General features: G+C 41.2%; 1 protein-coding gene and 1 long non-coding RNA gene across 2 annotated transcripts in view; one reads left to right on the top strand and one right to left on the bottom strand.

Moving 5' to 3' along the window:
* Positions 1-706: 706 nt before the first annotated feature.
* LOC110255450 (uncharacterized) overlaps positions 707-16,231 on the bottom strand; it is a 21,111-nt gene continuing 5,586 nt past the window's right edge. Inside the window, exon 2 of the long non-coding RNA XR_002335704.2 lies at positions 707-4,646. This is a non-coding gene — a long non-coding RNA (uncharacterized LOC110255450). The remainder of the gene's footprint in view (positions 4,647-16,231) is intronic.
* OR6X1 (olfactory receptor family 6 subfamily X member 1) lies at positions 12,695-13,633 on the top strand. Its single transcript, XM_013979509.3, has one exon. The coding sequence runs from the start codon at positions 12,695-12,697 to the stop codon at positions 13,631-13,633; it is 939 nt and encodes a 312-aa protein (XP_013834963.2).

Genomic DNA, 16,231 nt, shown 5'->3' with positions numbered 1-16,231 from the left:
AAAAATTAAAAAATGCCACTAGGATTTTGATAGCGATTGCAATGAGTCTGTAGATGACTTTGAGTAGGATGGACACTTTAACAACACTAAGTCTTCTAATCCATGAACATGGATGTCTTTCCATTTATTTGTGTCTTCTTCAATTTCTCACATGAGTGATTTATAGTTTATTTATGATTTTCAGTGTACAAGTCCTTCACTGCCTTGGTTAAGTTTATCTCCAAGTATTTTATTCTTTTTCATGGTATTGTAAATAGAATTGTTTGCTTAATTTCCTTTTGGATAGTTTATTGTTAATGAGTAAAAATGCAACTGATTTTTTATTGCTGTTGTTGGTTCTCTTCTATGCTTCTTTAGAGCATCAGAGTGGTAAGATATCAAGGATGAGAGTGTGAACTTAAGTTATGACCTGAAGCTACTTTTCATCATAAATCCACCTCCTCTAACAGACATGAGGAGCCTGAGTTCATCTTACATCATCTATCATCCAACTCAGCCTATCAAAGAAATCCATTGAGATTGGGCTCCAAGGCCAGCAACAAAGAGCATTCCTTTCCATGGGCTTATCCTCTAGGCACTCATGGAAGAGGCTGCATCTGCTGAAGACAATTAGTCACAAAATTGAGAATTTGGAGTCCTGGATCCCAACCATCTCTTTCTATTGCTTTCCAACTTAGACACAAATATTAAAATTTTGAGAGAAGTGTATGAGCAAGCATGAGTAATCAATGTTTTTATTGTTTACAGATTATATCATGAATAACAGGAATTTAGTGATGAAGAGTTTAGAGATCAAGTTTTAAATAGTTGGCATTTGAAAAATTCAATAACTCACAAAGCAATTTATTTCTGACGTCCAACCTAGAACTGTCTTGTTTTGGGAACAGAATCAAATTCACAGAATGGGAAGACTAAACTTTCATTTAACAAAGAATGATTTTTTAAGAAATTGAAAAGCAGAAGTCTTCCCTATCAGGTGTGACAAGGAGGTCATACTTGAGCCAATTCTATAAACTCATAGACATATTCTCATTTCCATGAATATCATTAAGGCGTAGGTGACAGAAACTTGTGATTTGGACCTGGGTCACATGGCATGTTGATAGAAAGTCTAGCTGTGCTCTCTGTTCTTCATGTATGAGAATGTACAGCAAATACCTAATGCCGAAAACAGCACTGGCAGAAGGAACACACAGCTGTCTCCTACACATGGGCTCAAACTGGGATGGACAGAAAAAAGAGCAGCTGACAGAAACAGCTGAGGCTGATGACAAACTCATGCAAATTAAAAGCAAAACCTGACTAGAGATTAACTCTGGGAAGCCTGAAAATGACAAACTACATGGTCGTTTAGAAGTAATCCTTGAGGAGTTCCCATCATGGCTCAGCAGTAAGGAACCTGACTAGTATCCATGAGGACGCAGGTTTGATCCCTGGCCTCACTCAGTGGGTTGAGGATCCGGCGTTGCCATGAGCTGTGATGTAGGTTGTAGATGTGGCTTGGATCTGGCATTGCTGTGGCTGTGGCATAGGCGACAGCTGCAGCTCCAATTCGACCCCTAGCCTGGGAACTTCCATATGCCACGGGTGTGGCCCCCCCAAAAAAAAAGAAAAGAAAGAAAGAAAAAGAAATAACCCTTGAATGAGAAACAGTTACTCGGGGTACAAATCATGATCCAGCCACAAACTTGATCAATAGCTTCATGCAAGTCACTAAATTCCCATTTTTCACAGTTGCCTCAATTATAAAATAAGGTAGTTGTGTCTACTCTATCAGGGCTTCAGCAAATATGTAGCAGTGCTTCTCAGTGTCAGGGAGGGGCAAAATTGCCACCCCAACCCCTTTTGAATTCTCATGGCTGCACTCATAGTAAAATTGGCACAAGACAGATGATGAGGAGAAAAACAAAAAAGTTTAATTCATGCACACAGAGGTCTCATAAATACAGGACCTGAGAAGTGGACAAAGGAGGCAGTTTTTATACTTTTTAGCCAGAGAAACAACAAATTTGAGAGAAATTGCTAAGAAACTTAGGTTTGAGTGCCTAATTAGTAAGAAATTTAAGCAAAATTTAGGCTTGGGAAAAAAAAATTTAGGCTTGGGTAATAAATTAGTTTGTTTTTTGTTTTTTTAAGTGACAAGATTTGTTTATACAGGCTTCTTAGCCCTGAATTATCTATCTCTGGTGATAAGAATATCTTTCTACCTCCCATCATAGGAAGGGTACCTTTCTATGGGACATTTATTCCCTGATTTCAGGGAGATAGTGTTCCTCCTGTATTAGCCATTTCTTAAAAGTAACTTTATTTCAAAATAATAAATATGCAATTGAGTCATATTTAAGGACGGCCTGCCCTGGGCCCCAAAGTCAAATTTAACGTGCATACAAATTGTCTAAAGAAACAGTTAAAATTGCAGATTCTTATTTACTAGGTTTTGACTGGGGCCCAATGTTATTTCCAGTAAGCTCCTGTTAGAATCAATATTATGTACTTGCATACCACACTTTGTGTAGCAAGGTGCTAGAATTTGTCGCTCCAGTTTTCTTCGTAGGAGCAACCAAATAGGAAACAGCTAAGTGTCTGATTGCTCTTTTAAACTATAGGATGAAAGAGGCAAGTGAGTAGTGCAGAGATTGGGCCAGAAAATTTTACAAGGATCTAAGCACTATGCAAAAATACAAACAACTGAAACCAGGGTTTACCATGCAAATTGCATCAAATATCAAAGGATATGAGAGTTGCTGGGAGTTCCCTGGTGGCACAGAGGTTAAGGATTCAGCATTGTCACTGCTGTAGCTTGGGTTCAATCCCTGGCCCCTGGAACTTCCACATGCCATGGGTGAGGCCAAAAAACAAACAAACGAAAAGATATGAACCTCTCTAAGAACTTTTGAGTCAGTAAGGAGAAGCAACCCTAGGTAAATTTCATTTGTAAAATGAGTTATGCTGCTAAAGATAAAGAAATTGGCAAATTTATAGGCAACATCATACTAAACAGGGAAAGCTGGAAGCACTTCCACTAGGGTCAGGGAAAAGATAAGGATGCCCACTCTCACCACTTTTATTCAACATCATATTAGCAGTCTTAGCCACAGCAATCAAATACAAAAACAAAATTATACTTCAAAAAACAAAGAATCAAACTCATAGGAAAAAAAAAAAAAAGCTCAAATTTGTGGTTGCCAGAGGCAGGGATTGGGATAGGGGAAATTGGATGAAGGTTGTCAAAAAGTAAAAACTTCAGAGTTCCCATTGTGGCTCAGCCCATTAGAACCTGACATAGTGTCCATGAGGATTCATGTTCAATCCCTGGCCTTATTCAGTGGGTTAAGGATCTGGCATTGCCACAAGATGCAGTGTAGTTCACAGATGTGGTTTGGATCTGGTGTTGCTCTGGCTGTGGTATAGGCCAGCAGCTGTAGCTCCAACTCAATCCCTAGCCTGGGAAATTCCATATGCCACAGGTGTGGCCCTAAAACAAAAAAAAAGTACAAACTTCCAGTTATAAGATTAAATAAGCACTAGGGATGCAATGCACAACATGATTAATATAATTACACTGCTATATGTTTTATATATATATATATGAAAGTTAAGAGAATAAATCCTTGTGGAGCAGCGATTTAATGATCTGGTATTGTCACTGTAGCAGCTCAGGTAGCTACTATGGCATGGGTCTGATCCCTGGCCCAGGAACTTCCACATGCCATGGGCATAGCCAAAAAATTAAAAAAAAAATTTTTTTTCTTTTTCTTGGATTTTGTATCTAAATGATATGATAGACATTCACTAAACTTTGTGGTAATCATTTAATGGTGTATGTAAATCTAATGGCTACTGACCTCCATCAGACAACACCTCTGATCTGGATTTCACCTTTGAGGTAGCTCCCCTAAACTGTAATACACAAGTTTGTTTCCTGAGAAACAGTTAAGGCAGGCAGGCATGTTTGTAACTGGTCGTCCTATACCTGTCCAGCTCCTCATTCAGTCCAAAGTTTTGCACTGCTCTGGTTATTTCATGGTTGAATTGTTGCTACATATTTCTGTCATGAGAGAGCAGGCAATGGTTTTCTAAACGCTCTGCAGGTAAAAAGCAAAGAGACTTTTAAAATACTCTTCCCAGAGTTCTTGTCGTGGCTCAGTGGTTAAGGAATCTGACTAGCATCCATGAGGACCAAAGGTTCAATCCCTGACCTTGCTCAGTGGGTTGAGGATCCAGCATTGCCGTGAGCTGTGGTGTAGCTTGCAGACTCAGCTTGGATCCTGCATTGCTGTGGCTGTGGTATAGGGTGGCAGCTATAGCTCCAATTTGACCCTTGGCCTGGAAACCATATGCTGTGGGTGCAGCCCTAAAAAAAAAAAAGCATCATCATCATAATAAAATAATAAAATTTAAAAAAATGTTCTTCCCATCTAGCCTCACAGGGCCTCCTCTTCCTGAACTAGGAGCCAAGTTGCAACTCTCCACCTTCTCCCAAGAAAAAAAGGCAAGCTTCTGTTTCCATGGAGTTTTTCATGCATGATTTTTGTTGTTTCATGGTAATTGTTGTTAGATTTTGGAAACCATGCTTCCCTCTTGCTTCTTTAGTTTCTCCCAGATTTTTTTTCTGTGAGGGAGCCAGCAGCACATGTTGTTTCACCCTGTTGATAGAAACCAGAAGTCTCCAATGTTTATACATATTAACCCAATCTCCATGGCAACATCTTTTCTAAGTCCTTCTCCACTTATACCTAGTCCCTCCCACTAAGCAAAAACCAATAACCTAGAAAAAGAAGTGGAGCCAAAAGATAAGAAAGAGTAAAACAGTCAGAGATTTTCTTCAAAATTCTTGCTTGGTGATCCTTCCTTCTCATGGGCCCCAAGCTTATACAGAATATCACCTGCTTTTACAGACTGAATTGTGTCCCCTCAAAATTTATAAGTTGAGGACTTCAATGTGACTATTTTGAGATAGGGCCTTTAAGGAAGTAATTAAGGTTAACCAAGTTCATTAGAGAGAGACCTAATCCAACACAATCCATCTATAGAAGAGGAAGAAACACCAGACATGTACACAGAGGAAAGGTTACATGGGAAAAGCATAGGAGAAAATGACCAGGAGTTCCCACTGTGACTCAGTGAGTTAAGAACCCAACTAGTATCACTAGCATCCATGAGGATGTGGGTTTGATCCCTGGCCTCTCTCAGTGGGTTAAGGATCCAGCGTTCCCATGAACTATGGTATAGTTTGCAGATGTAGCTTGGATCTGGTGTTGCTGTGGCTGTGGTGTAGGCCAGTAGCTGCAGCTCCAATTGGACCCCTAGCCTGAGAACTTCCATATGCCTTGGATTCAGCCCTAAAAAGATTTTTTTAAGGTGGGGGGGAGGGGAATAGATAAAGAAAGCAAGTTAAACTACAGGTACCACCTCACCCTGGTCAGAATGGCCATCACTAATAAGTCCACAAATAACAAATACTAGAGAGGTTGTGGAGAAAAAGGAACCCTCCTACACTGTTGGTGAGAATGTAAATTGGTATAACCACTAAGGAAAACTGTATAGAGGTTCCTCAAAAAAACTAAATATAGAACTACCACATGATCCAGCAATGCCACTCCTGGGAATCTATCCAAACAAAATTATAATTCAAAAAGATACATATGCCTATATATTCACAGCAGCACTATTCACCATAGTCAAGACATGGAGACAACCTAAATGTCCATCAACAGATGAATGGATTAAGATGTTGTACACATACACAATGGAATATACTACTCAGCCATAAAAAAAAAAAAAAAAATAGGGACTTCTCATCATGGTGTGTCAGAAACGAATCCGACTAGGAAACTTGAGGTTGCAGGTTCCCAGCCTCAGTCAGTGGATCAAGGATCTGGCATTGCCGTGAGCTATGGTGTCGTGGCTCCAATCAGCGTTGCTGTAGTGTGGTGTAGGCCAGTAGGTATAGCTCCTATTTGACCCCTAGCCTGGGAACGTCCACATGCCACGAGTGCGGCCCTAAAAAGTAAAACAAACAAAGAAAAAGGAGGTCCTATTGTGACTCAAGGGGTTAGGAATCCAGCTGGTATCCATGAGGATGCTGGTTGGATATCTGGCCTCGCTCAGTGGGTCAGGGGCCCTAAGTTGCTGTGGCTGTGGTGTAGGCTGCCAGCAGTAGCTCCAATTCGACCTCTAGCCTGGGAACTTATAAAAAGCAAAAAAAAAAAAAAAAAAAAAAAAAAAAAAGCAAGGAAGCAAAAAAAAAAAAAGGAAAGAAAATGGGCCACAAAGGAACTTTTTGGCATGCCGAGAACATTCTAAATTTTAAGAAGTGGTGGTTACATGGGCATATACATTTGTCAAAATTCATTAAATGATAAATTTGAAAAAATTACATTTTGTTCTGTGTAAATTATAACTCATTAAAATTTATTTTGGGGGGTTACAATTCCAACCCTATTTTCCTGCTTTGCAGAGAGTCCCCCCGAACAACACACCATATCCATCAACTCTCTACATGATCCTCAATACTTTAGGGTCTTGTCTTCACTTATCACAGTAAGATAGTTCATAAGAAAATCAAATAGTTTTGTTACTCTTGCATTCCTGTATACCTGGCCATTTTTCACATTATCAATCAAAAATCCTACCCTTTATTCAATTCAGTTCATCAGAGGATACCACTGATTTCTCTTCTTGGAGAAATAGAGAAACTCAAGATCTAAAATTCATAACATAATTGCTTCTCAGACTTTGATTAATTATCTCAGGAGTGCAGGGATGACTGGCACCAATTAGAATTTAGAAAACTGCGAGTTTATGAATTAAGCATAAACTTTTAGCAAGACCTCCCTTTTCTCCTGAGAGTCTCTAGAGCACATCCATGGAGAGTAATATCCCAGAGGAATCAATGAAAATGTCCCAGTAACAAATCATTATTTTGAGACAAAAACTCTTGACCTAGACCAGGGTGAACTGATCTACTAATCACTTAGAATACAATTCTCCTAAACACTGCAGAAATCTTGCCATTTCTTGAAAGCTTCATGAACAGAATTCAATTGCATGACAGCACTTGCCTTAAATTCTAGGAAGAAAGATTCATTTTTCTAGTGCAAAAGAAGAAGGAGATTTTTCTGTTTCAATTAGTCTGCTTTTAGAACCAGTCGCTCCTTTACCTCAGGACGGAAGTGTTTCCCTGGGAATCATTAGTGCTGTGAGTATTGTGTGGCCACAGAGAGGGAATGAATACTATTTGGGGTAAAGCTTTGCTCTTCTCTAGAATGAATAGTTACAGTAGCTTTAATGCCTCGAAGTCTTGATATAAAGTCCAATAAGTGAATTTCAGTCTCATGTAAAAAGTCATAATGATAACTTGGAACTTCCTAGATAAAAGCAGTCCTTTTTTGTTCTTTTTTCTGTCTTTTTAGGGCCGCACCCATGGCATATGGCAGTTCCCAGGCTAGGGGTCATCAAATCCAAGCTATAGCTGCTGGCCACAGCAACACAGCAACAGCAACACAGGATCTGAGGTGCGTCTGCAACCTACACTGCAGCTCATGGCAACACTGGATCATTAACCCACTGGGCAGGGTGGGGATCAAAATTGAATCCTCATGGATACTGATCAGGATCATTACTGCTGAGCCACAATGGGAACTCTAAAAGCAGTCTTAATTCACTGCATCTTACCCCAGATCATCAGTCCCCTCAGATGAATTTCAAACTGGTTGTCTAAATTCTCATCCCAGCTTAACACAGTTCCCCAAGTAGTGATCCCTGATGCACTTGCCTTGTGCAGCTTATAGTATATATTCTGGGTTTCCCTACTTAAAAGTTGAACACCACTGGGCATCTTCCTATTCACTACATGATCAAAGTCTTTTTAAAAATTGAACTTGGAGTTCCCGTGGTGGCGCAGCGGTTAACGAATCCGACTAGGAACCATGAGGTTGCGGGTTCGGTCCCTGCCCTTGCTCAGTGGGTTAACGATCCGGCGTTGCCGAGAGCTGTGGTGTAGGTTGCAGACTCGGCTCGGATCCCGCGTTGCTGTGGCTCTGGTGTAGGCCGGTGGCTACAGCTCCGATTCGACCCCTAGCCTGGGAACCTCCATATTTGCCGCAGGAGCGGCCCAAGAAATAGCAACAACAACAAAAAAGACAAAAGACAAAAAAAAAAAAAAAAAAAAAAAAAAATTGAACTTGGCCTTTATCAATAATTAAAAAACAAAATGAGGAGTTTCTGTTGTTGCTCAGCAGGTTAAGAACCCAACACAGTGTCTGTGAGGATGCAGGTTCAATCCCTTGCCTTGTTCAGTGAGTTAAGGATCCGGTGTTGCCACAAGCTGCTGTGTAGGTCACAGATGTGGCTCAGATCTGGTGTTGCTTTGGCTATGCCATGGGCCAGCAGCTGAATCTCCAATTGACCCCTAGCCTGGAAACTTCCACATGCCACAGGTGTGTCCATAAAAAAAATAAAATAAAATCCAAAATGAAAGGGAGTTCCCGTTGTGGCACAGCAGAAACAAATCCAACTAGTAACCATGAGGTTGCAGGTTCAATCCCTGGCCTTTCTCAGTGGGTTAAGGATCCAGCGTTGCTGTGACCTGTGGTGCAGGTCACAGACGTGGCTTGGATCTGGGGTAGCTGTGGCTGTGGCATGGGCCAGCAGCTGTAGCTCCAACTGGAACCCCAGCCTGGGAACCTCCATATGCCTCAGATGCGGCCCTAAAAAAAGACAAAAGCCAAAAAAAAAAAAAAAAAAAGAATAAGCAAACAAGGCAAAAGAAAATAAAAAACAAGACTTGGGACATACTGCCTTAACCTAAATCCAGAAAAGAAATATGTTAGTATTTTTCTATTTTTTTCCTTCTTTTGAGACTATGAAAAGATGAAGAAACATGTAGGATGCTTGATTGCAACAACATGGCTCAGAAGAAAATGGTTCAACTCCATCCCAAGCCATTGAGCACTAAGTGGGTTAAGAAAGCTATCTATACACAGGGCAGTCTTGAGAGCTGGGAGAATAACTAGAACCCAGCAGGAAACACATATTCCTGACTGAGGAAAGATGGAGCAGAAAGGCTTGCATGCAGCAAAAATTAGATAAAGAAAATCTGGAAGATGGAGTTCTCTTGTGGTGAAGAGAGTTAAAGGTCTGGCATTATCACTGCAGAGGCTTGGCTACTGCTGTGGCAGGGGCTCCATCCCAGGTTTGGGAAATTCCACATGCCATGGGTGTGGCCAAAAAAAAAAAAAAAGAAAAGAAAAGCTGGAAGTGGCAGGAGACTCGGAGACAAATTATTCAGCAAACAGTCCCTGTTATAACACCTCTCCAGCATTTAAAATATATAGATAGTAACATTTTTAAAACCTATGCATATATCGGTTTATATAAACTTATAGGTAAAAGATAGAGTGTCAACAAACTTTCCACTTATATAAGCATTCAGAAAACATCTTTTGGGAATTTTCTTGTGGATCAGCATGTTAAGGATCCGGTGTTGTCACTGTAGTGGTCTGGGTCACTGCTGTGACACCAGTTCAATCCTTAGCCCACGAAATTCCACATACCTTGGGTATGGCCAAAAAGAAACAAACAAACAAACACAGAAGACATCTTTTGAATGCTTATTTTGTGCCAAGTTCTATGCTTAGGTCCTGCAGATACTATCCCTGCCCTCAAGGGCCTTAGAGTTTATGGAGGAAGCCAAATAAATCATAAATACAATTTTCTAAGTGTTTGTATATAGATAAGCACAAGGCATTATAGAAACAAATAAGAGTAGCACCTTTACTAGACTGGAGATGGGAAGTTAGAGAAGGCTTCCCACCAGGTGGCTCCTTAGCTGAAATGTAGATGTCAGACAGGACTTAGATAATGAAGATATTGGGGAGGGGTCTTCTAGACAAAAGGAACAGAATGAACGATGATTAGGAGACAAGAGAGAGGCTGGCACTTTCAGGGAACTGGAGCAGGGATCAGCAAATTGCTCCTGTAAAGGGCTTGATAATAAATATTTTAAGCTTTAGGGGCCATGTGATCTTGGTTTCAACTACTCAACTCTGCCACTGTGCACAGAAGCAGCCGCAGGCAATATGTAAATGAATTAGTGTGGTTCCAGTAAAACTTTCTTTACAAAAATTAGTGTGGGTCCAGTTGAACTTTCTTTACAAAACATTATACAGTTTGTCAAACTCTGAACCTGGGTCATTCAATAAGTATGGACCATAGATGGGAGAAAGAAAAAGGAAAAATGGCACAAGATCAGGCTGGAAGATGAGGTAGGTAAGGCCAAATCATCAGTAGCCTTGAATGTCATGCTAAGGAGTTTGGATGTTACCGTCAAGGTTCTGACCATGTCCCCTCTTAAGAGAGCTCAGTCAGCCACCACCTGCAGTCCCTTCCTCCATAAAGCATAGATAAATGTGTATGTGTGCTGAGGAGGAAGGCTGACATCATATTTTACACACACACACACACATTTGTCCCATGTTAAACTCCCTGACTCAGATTCTCCCTTCCAAAAACCACATGAATCCATCTTATAAACTGACTGACAGGAGGCCTGTCCCAGGTGATTAGTTTATGAGAAAGTGCCTGGACAAATCTGACTCCTGCTTCAGGCTGGATGCTCTGCTCTGCTCCATTTCAATTGCACCAACATAAATTGAATTCCTATGTGGAATGCATTTCCCCTCTATTCTCCATTCTCTTTTCCTATTGAACTCCTCTAGGGCTCAGCTTAGGCACCACCCTCTCTGGAAAACCTTCGTTAACCCCCATCTGGGCTGGGGAAGGAGTCTCTTCTGGCTGTTTCCAAAACAATCTGTGCACAACTCCACTTCTTCACTCACTGTGTTATGTTATCATTGTTGTATATGGCCTCTCTCCCAACTTAAATGATAAGCTCCTCAATCCCCTAGCAGGACTTGGAACATGGAAGCGCTCAACAAATAAATGCCACTGGTTAATAGGTCTAATTTCCCAAGTTGTGGACTCTCTCTGTTCTGTTTAGAGGGACTAGGCACATGGCCAGCTATATTGGCCATTAGTACAAATTCAGATGCTTCCCTAACACTTGTAGTTTCATGGAAAAGACCTGGTGCTGGTGACATCATAGACTTTCCTGGTCTAGAGAAGAGATGGGATGAGGAGAAAGGACTTTTCTACCCTAAGTTCTCAGAGAATTCATGCTCTCTCAGATGGGGATAGAATTAAGCCCTCTATCAATCAACTTGTAACCTGCCTCTTTAAGCTAAATTTTCTGTTTGAACTTCATGTGATTCATTTCATAGCAATTTACCTAACCCACTGCCAAGAACCATATGAAAGAATATCCTCAATAAGAAAGGAAATAATTTTACTATTCTCTAGTGAATTTTAGTGGAACAGAAAGAAAGTGCTTAGCCTATGAATTTACATATACAGACAGGAATGCTTGCCTTGGTATAGAAAGATACTTAGTTACAAAGTAAGGTTTTGATAGGAAATACTTTCCAGGATTTCCAGCTTGTAATCCTTAGCATTTGCTAGCCTTTTCACTTTTTTTAGGTTTCTGTCTACAGATCTTTATCCAGTATACATTTATTTGGTTGTTCTATATATTAGGACCTGATTTAGTTGATCTTGGAATTTTGAATTAAAGTTTACTAAGTTTCCCTACATGCCAAACAATTCTATTCATTTAATTTTGAATATCTTTTTAGTCTACTTTTAAAAAAACCCTGAGTTAGGAGTTCCCGTCATGGCACAGTGGAAACGAATCTGACTAGGAACCATGAAGTTGTGGGTTCAATACCTGGCCTCACTCAGTGGGTTAAGGATCCAGCATTGCCATGAGCTGTGGTGTAGGTCACAGATGCAGCTTGGATCTGTCGTTGATGTGGCTCTGGCATAGGCCAGCAGCTATAGCTCCAATTAGACCCCTAGCCTGGGGACCTCCATATGCCACAGGTGCGGCCCTGAAAAGACAAAAAAAAAGTCTGAATTAGAATTTGTAAGGGCTTCTTTAGAAAAACATCTATTATCTGAGTTGTATCTCCCTGCTAATAAAAACAGCAACGATTTTTAGTTATATAAATACATACACATGTGTGTGTGAATAAAATCAGCTCTCTTAAATATATTTGTGATATGCCACTGAGTGGGGGCCAGAGATCAAACCCTCATCCTCATGGAAACCTCGTCAGGTTTGTTTCCCTGTTCATGTCAAATGATCGTGTGGATTATGGACAGATAGCCATTCCACTCCCACTGCAATGATTATTCTCATAGGTGTAAGGGTGAAAAAGTACTTTTCCAGTCAAGTGTACTTAGTATTTTCAAAGTCCATTAAAAGCTGGTTTAGGAGGTCCCTTGTGGTGCAGCAGGTTGAGGATCCAGCATTGTCACTGCAGCAACTCAGGTTGCTGCTTGTTGTGGGTTTGATCCCTGGCCTTGGAACTTTCACATGTCATGGTTGTAGCCAAAAAAAAAAAAAAAAAAAAAAAAAAAAAAAAAAAAAAAAAAAGGCTGGTTTAGGCGGCAAAGAAACGAACCAGATGATGAATAAGGAAGGAGTGTGTACGTACATGTAGGAGGTGGGGTGTCTGGAAGGACCTTGAATAGAAACAGAATCTTTTTTTTTTTTTTTTTGGTCTGAACTATATTTGAGTGTGAAATTTTAAGGAGCTGCTTTCTTGCCTGTCTTTCTAGAGTATCAGGGGACATGAGAAATGGCACTGCAATAACAGAGTTCATCCTCCTAGGCTTTCCTGGTATCCAAGGACTACAAGCCCCTCTCTTTATAGTCATCTTTTGCATCTACATATTAACCCTTGCAGGCAATGGGCTCATTATTGCCATTGTCTGGGCTGAGCCCAGGCTACGCATTCCCATGTACTTCTTTCTTTGCAACTTGTCCTTCCTAGAGATCTGGTATACTACCACGGTCCTCCCCAAACTGCTAGAAACTCTTGTGGTGGCAAGAACAGCAATCTGTACCCCCTGCTGCCTGCTGCAGGCCTTCTTCCACTTCTTCCTGGGCACCACTGAGTTCTTCATCCTCACCATCATGTCTTTTGACCGTTACCTGGCCATCTGCAAGCCCCTTCACTACCCCACCATCATGTCCAGCAAGCTCTGCCTGCAACTAGCCCTCAGCTCCTGGGTGGTTGGCTTCACCATTGTCTTTTGTCAGATGGTGCTGCTCATCCAACTACCATTCTGTGGCAACAATGTCATCAACCACTTCTATTGTGATGTTGGTCCCATCTTGAAAGCAGTCTGTACAGACACAAGCATTTTGGAGCTCCTGGGTCTCTTAGCAACCATCCTGGTGATCCCAGGATCACTCCTCTTCACTATAGTATCTTATATCTATATCCTGTCCACCATCCTACGGATTCCTTCAGCCACTGGCCGCCAGAAGGCTTTTTCTACCTGTGCCTCTCACCTGACCGTTGTCTCCCTGCTCTACGGAGCTGTTTTGTTCATGTACCTGAGACCCACGGCACACTCCTCCTTTAAGATGAATAAGGTGGTGTCGGTGCTGAATACTATTCTCACACCCCTTCTGAATCCCTTTATTTATACAATCAGAAACAAGGAGGTGAAAGGAGCCCTAAGGAAGGCAATGGTTTGCCCAAAGACTCATCATCCAGTGTAAAACATGCACGGCATGGAAATGAACTTAATGCAGATACAAAAATTAAATGGGAGCGAGGATTGTGCAGAAGATAAAGAGGTGAATGCATACAACAATGATTAGGGTCCTCTATAAGAACTTATTACCTATAAACGGACTGAGAGTCCTGCCTGAAGTGGAAAAGTGACTTAATTCTCCAACAGGGAAATCCCACAATACCTTCAGATGCATGAGGGAGAACTCAGGACTTTCTCAATTATAAGCTGAAAGTAGAAACCGCTAAAGTCAGAGACAACTCTGGGTTTTTTTTTTTTTTGGTCTCTTGCCTTTTTAGGGCCGCACCCTTGGCATATGGAGGTTCCCAGAATAGGGGTCCAATTGGAGCTGAAGCCGTCAGGCTATGCCACAGCAACAGAGGATCTGAGCCGCATCTGCAACCTACACCAGATCTCAGGGCAACACTGGATCCTTAACCCACTGAGCAAGACCAGTGATCAAACCCACATCCTCATGGATACTAGTTGGGTTCGCTACCCTCTGAGCCATAACAGGAACTCCCAACTGCAACTTTTTTTAAAGAAAATGTAAGAAAGTCTGTCTTCCTCTTTGTCGAGAATAAGCCCCCTTTGCCTCATCTCCTTGTCAAAGACATAGGCCTTCCACACTCCTTTTTCTCAGTACTTAACTTTCTTCTTAGTAGAAGTCTCCTGAAGTCTTCTAATCAATTCTAATGGTCTTTCAAAGACGTTTGAGTTGAACCAGGTTTTTGTTTGATAATGTCTCAATAAGAAAACTATCTTGATATGATTCAAATTTTTAGATACACCTAAAGATGTTTATTTGCAGATAACACCAAAACCTGAGGGCCTCATGTGAAAATTCTCAGTTGGATTATGCCAGTTCCTATGCTTCAATCTAGGTAAGCCATGTATTTAGGAAGCCAATAGAAGTCTCAGAGCCAGTATAACTCTGAAGCCTTTCTTGCTGGAAAACTTGGCCCCAGGGTTACAGTAAGTTCAGAGCTTACATGTAGAGTTAGCATGTAAGATTCCTTGACCTTGTTCTGGGGGAAGACCACTGGCACAAAAAGTTTTTTAGAGAAAGATGTTGCAAGTAGGTCAGAGCTATAATAGTATTTGGTTTGTCCCTCTTGCAACAGCAATAAAAGACTATCATTTAAAGCCTATTAAAGTATGATTTCTTTCTTTCTCTCTCTCTCTTTTTTTTTTTTTTTTTTTTTTTTTTTGCTTTTTAGGGCAGCACTAGAAGCATATGAGAGTTCCCGGACTAGGTGTTGAATCGGAGCTGCAGCTGCCAGCCTAAGCCACAGCCACAGCATTGAAGGATCTGAGTCACATCTGCAACCAACATCATAGCTCATGGCAACGCCAGATCCCCAACCCACTGAGTGAGGCCAGGGATTGTACCCACATCCTCATGGATACTAGTCAGATTCATTTCCCCTGTGCCACAATAGGAACTCCAGGATTATGGTGTACTTCTTTTAGTATTAAATTGAAAACTGCCAGGAGTTTCCTGGTGACCTAGTGGTTTAAGGATCCAGGGTTGTCACTGCTTGGTCACTGCTGTAGTAGAAGTTCCCTGGCCTGGGAACTTCCGCAAGCTGTGGACATGGCCAAAAAAGAAAAAAAAGAAAAGAAATTTCAAATGCAAAACAAAGTGTAGTGAGGTAAAAATGTAATTACCTGATTTTGTCTTAGAGTGGAGCTATCTTGGGGCTGGGCAGGGGAAATTGGTCATTTGAAGGCAAAGAGAAAAATCCAAAGTCCATGAATATTATCAAGATCCCTATCATCAATAAAATAGTTTAAATTGTCCTGAATGAGAAAAAATAAGGGTAATAGCTAGTACCTCTCAGAGAAGAAAATGACAGAGAAAGAAAAGAGCCAAAAAAGATGGAATGCTAGCAGAAAAGCCTGTAAAAATTCTGGTAAAAAGCCTGGTAAAATTCTCCTAAATTGGGGAGCATTATAAAAAGGAGAAGCTGGAATTCCCATCATTGTTCAGTGGTTAATGAACCCGACTAGTACCCGTGAGGATGCGGTGTCAATCCCTGGCCTGGCTCAGTGGGTTAAGGACCCAGGGTTGCCTTGAGCTGTGGTGTTAGTCACAAACTCAGCTTGGCTCCTGCACTGCTGTGGCTGTGGTGTAGGCTGGCAGCTGTAGCTCCTATTTGGCCCCTAGCCTGGGAACTTCCATATGCCGCTGGTGCAGCCCTAAAAAGACAAAACAAAAACAAACAAAAAACCCATCTTCAGCTAAAAAGAAAGGAAATTGGAGTAATGGTTTGGGGCATCAAAGCGAGGAAAGCAATTCACAAGGAGATGGAAAAGTAAATGTTTTGTAAACATGTTTATGCGTCATGCAGAGACAGTGGTACCCAGGCCCTGCCAGATCTCACCACCACACCTAGCCTGTAATCTTTGCAAACACTGCAACAGAAACATCTCTGACCTGCACCCAGCCTAAACCCAGATTGGGACTTGAATCGACACAATGGGACTTACTGAGGCTCAGGTTCTTTGCATCTCAGCACAGAAGGAATTCAGCAAGAGACAAAGTAATGCGCAAGAAATAGATTTAAGATAGAATGCTTGT

The sequence above is a fragment of the Sus scrofa genome, chromosome 9, assembly GCF_054392235.1.
Source record: "Sus scrofa isolate SSC_HxYL_T2T_F1_AM1 chromosome 9, Sscrofa_HxYL_maternal_Yorkshire_Landrace_v2.0, whole genome shotgun sequence".
In the NCBI taxonomy this organism is placed as follows: Eukaryota; Metazoa; Chordata; class Mammalia; order Artiodactyla; family Suidae; genus Sus; species Sus scrofa.
Note: the sequence above shows the minus strand (reverse complement) of the source record. Positions and strands in the feature narration are given on the sequence as shown.